The 3,075-nt window shown below is 37.4% G+C and overlaps 3 protein-coding genes across 3 annotated transcripts; all 3 read left to right on the top strand.

The window, feature by feature from the left end:
* The first annotated feature begins 915 nt into the window (after nt 1–915).
* On the top strand, nt 916–1,293 carry LOC116889807 (50S ribosomal protein L7/L12-like). Its single transcript, XM_032890654.1, has one exon. The coding sequence runs from the start codon at nt 916–918 to the stop codon at nt 1,291–1,293; it is 378 nt and encodes a 125-aa protein (XP_032746545.1).
* A 640-nt stretch (nt 1,294–1,933) lies between these two features.
* Nucleotides 1,934–2,242, top strand: LOC116889808 (30S ribosomal protein S10-like). Its single transcript, XM_032890655.1, has one exon. The coding sequence runs from the start codon at nt 1,934–1,936 to the stop codon at nt 2,240–2,242; it is 309 nt and encodes a 102-aa protein (XP_032746546.1).
* A 33-nt stretch (nt 2,243–2,275) lies between these two features.
* Nucleotides 2,276–2,699, top strand: LOC116889809 (50S ribosomal protein L3-like; the record flags this gene model as incomplete). Its single annotated transcript, XM_032890656.1, has 1 exon — nt 2,276–2,699. A coding segment is annotated over exon 1 (424 nt), but the record flags the coding sequence as incomplete, so codon positions are not given.
* Between the last annotated feature and the right edge of the window lie 376 nt (nt 2,700–3,075).

The following is a 3,075-nucleotide window of genomic DNA, read 5'->3' on the forward strand; positions in this document are numbered from 1 at the left end:
GAAATAGATATAGAAGAACTCAATCGATCTCTTAAATAACACGAGTTGACTAATATATAGAGACTCCTTCAAATCACATGTCTTCATTATTAGGTGGAAAATTAAACAATGATTTATGAGAATGAAAGACTCTAGAAGAAGTAACAATAGATATATATTCTGGGAGCAACGAAATTACTGGAGATATTAGGAATACAGGCAACCAACCTGCGGTTAAATCAGGAGATATCAGTACAATGGAAGGCTGTATATTCTACGAGTGCACAACCCTAATAAACCCCGATCTGATAAAGTCCAAGAAGAAATTTAAAAGGGGAGACATACTCATAATATCCCAGAGCGGCTCGGAGAACGTAATCGGAAGAACGTATCTTTACCTGGGAGACGAAGAATGCATTGCCGGAACAGGCCTATATGTCATTCGACACAACCAAAATCCCAAATATTTAATACACGCATTAAATTCGAGTGCCGTAGCAAGCGAAATAAAAAAGGCCGCTCTTAAAAAGAGAACAAAAGGTATGCCTCTAAGAATCGGAAAAGATGACCTCAAACAAATAAGAATACCAGTCCCTTCTTTGGAAGAACAAGAAAGAATTGACTCTATACTAGATAAGTCTTACGAACTTAGATGCGACATGGAAAACGGTATTCCAGGGATAATGTCAGATAATCAAAAGCAATATGAATACTATAGAGATGTCATTATTTCTCTAACAGATGACGCTTAGGCACAATAGAAAAATCATTAACAAATGATAGATAAAACAAGAATAAACTGATTAAGAAAAGAAATTAATAGGCTTATACAGGAAGCTCGAAGACGAATAATTCTTTCTACTAGCTTTGTTTTTGGAATATAAAAGAGGATTTAAAGAAAAACAATATTTGTTAAAATAGGAGAGATCTAAAGCAATGGCTGAAAAGTTAACTGCTGCGACCATAATAGAGTCGCTAAAACAATACTCTATTCTAGAGATTAATGAACTGGTTAAGGCCATAGAAACAGAGTTCAACATCTCGGCGAATTTTTCGGTTGCTGCGGCTTCTTCATCTTCAGAAGAGTCAAAAGAAAATGCACAATCCGAGTTTACTCTTCACTTGACAAACGCTGGTGCAAACAAAATTGCAGTTATTAAGGTTGTACGAGAAATAACAGGAATGGGTTTGATGGAGGCTAAAACAGCAGTTGATAAAGCCCCTTCTGTCATCAAAGAAAATATACCCGCCGAGGAAGTTGAAGAGCTTAAGAAAAAATTTGCGGATACGGGGGCAACTATCGAATTCAAATAGATTCCTCAGAGGAATCTGTCTAAAAAAAGTGGTGCCGAATTGGAGAATCGAACTCCAGGCTAGACATTACCATTGTCTTGTTTTGCCACTAAACTAATTCGGCGTTTAGCAAGTTAATTTTAATTATGTCAGTTCCTTTCGTAACTCAAGAGAGTAACCAAGACGCCTTCAAGAAAATGAAAGTGAGGTTTCTTGTACAGAAAATCAGAAGATCAGATGTAATGTTATTTATTACGGTCATAGTGCCTATTTTTTTGAACATTATGTGATTTCACCTCATGCAAGGAAATAACAACTTCGAAGCGGTGTTTTGTCCTTTGGGATCAATGTTTTCTAAGAAATCATCAGCTGCATCCATGGAAGATTGGGCCAGTTGATACGGAGGTATACAGATGGCGATTATTGCGGTTGGGGCAGGATTTAGGATTTTTTTCTCCTATACACTTTGAAAAAACATGGAAAATTATATTCAGAAGAATCCGGATTTTAAATGAAATAAAAAGGATAAATTCTGGACTATGTTGTGATTGCCCTTCGTGAGTTTTGTGGTTTATCCGATTCTTGTAAAATATGAAAGATTTGAATTATCGCACAAATATAATCTATAGTTTGTGAGAGCGATGGTTAGCAAACGAGCGCTATGGTGTCTGAAATACAAATTAAGTTATTATCGTTTGATTACCGTCTACTTGACCTCTGGGTACGTAAGATAATAGAACTGGCCAAGCTGCACAAGGCCCAGGTTAAAGGTCCTTTGCCGCTTCCAACCAAAAGGAAGATTTATACCTTCCAAAAGTCTCCACACGTTAATAAGCCGTCGATGGAGCAATTTGAACAAAGAGAGCACAGAAGACTAATAGTATTCTCGTCCTTCAATGCCGAGTTAATTTCGGACATACAGAAGATAAGACTTCCTGCATCTCTGGATCTAAGTGTGAAATTCAAGTAGTTTATGTTTATTCTGGTGGGAAAAAAAGTTGGTATGACCCAGTTATTTGGGTTGGATGGAGAATTGGTACCTGTTACTGCCATAGAGGTAATCCCCAACCTTGTGGTAGCTAAGAGAAGTATGGAGAAAAATGGATATGAGGCGGTGATTGTGGGCTATGGGGAAATAAAAAAGAAGAGAATTAATAAACCTAACTTGGGACAATATAAGAACGTTGGTGAAGGAATAGAACCCAAACGTCATCTATATGAACTTAGAGGATTAGATGTAAGTAAGTATGAAGTTGGAGAACTCGTGAAAATGGATGAACTGCTTAGTGTTGGAGACTGCATAGATGTTCAGGGAACAACTAGAGGTCATGGATTTACTGGAGCAATAAAACTGTGGAACTATAGATGTGGGCCTAAATCACACGGTGCAGGTTATCCACATAGATTTGGGGGATCACTGGAAACAGGTAGGGGTGGTTCAGCTCCACAAAAGGTTTGAAAGGGTAAGAAAATGGGTGGTAGATATGGTAATGAATTGGTTACTGCCGTTAATCTAGAGATAGTAAAAGTGGATTCAGAGAAGAATCTATTCTTGGTCAGGGGATGTGTTCCTGGTAGAAACGAAGGAGTTCTAAAAATAAAAATAACCACAAGAAAAATGAAGAAGGTTGCGGTGCCCTTTAAAGTTCATGAGGTGATACGAGAAAAAGAAAGTAAAGAAGGATAATGTCAGTGCAAAAGATTGGAAAGGATGGCTCCAAAAAAGGTAATCACAAGATTGTAGGTGCCTTTATGGACATGGAAGGATTTAATAGACAATTGGTATTTGAAACTGTTAACGCA

This window comes from Rattus rattus, unplaced genomic scaffold (genome assembly GCF_011064425.1).
Source record: "Rattus rattus isolate New Zealand unplaced genomic scaffold, Rrattus_CSIRO_v1 flattened_line_181924, whole genome shotgun sequence".
NCBI classification, from domain to species: domain Eukaryota; kingdom Metazoa; phylum Chordata; class Mammalia; order Rodentia; family Muridae; genus Rattus; species Rattus rattus.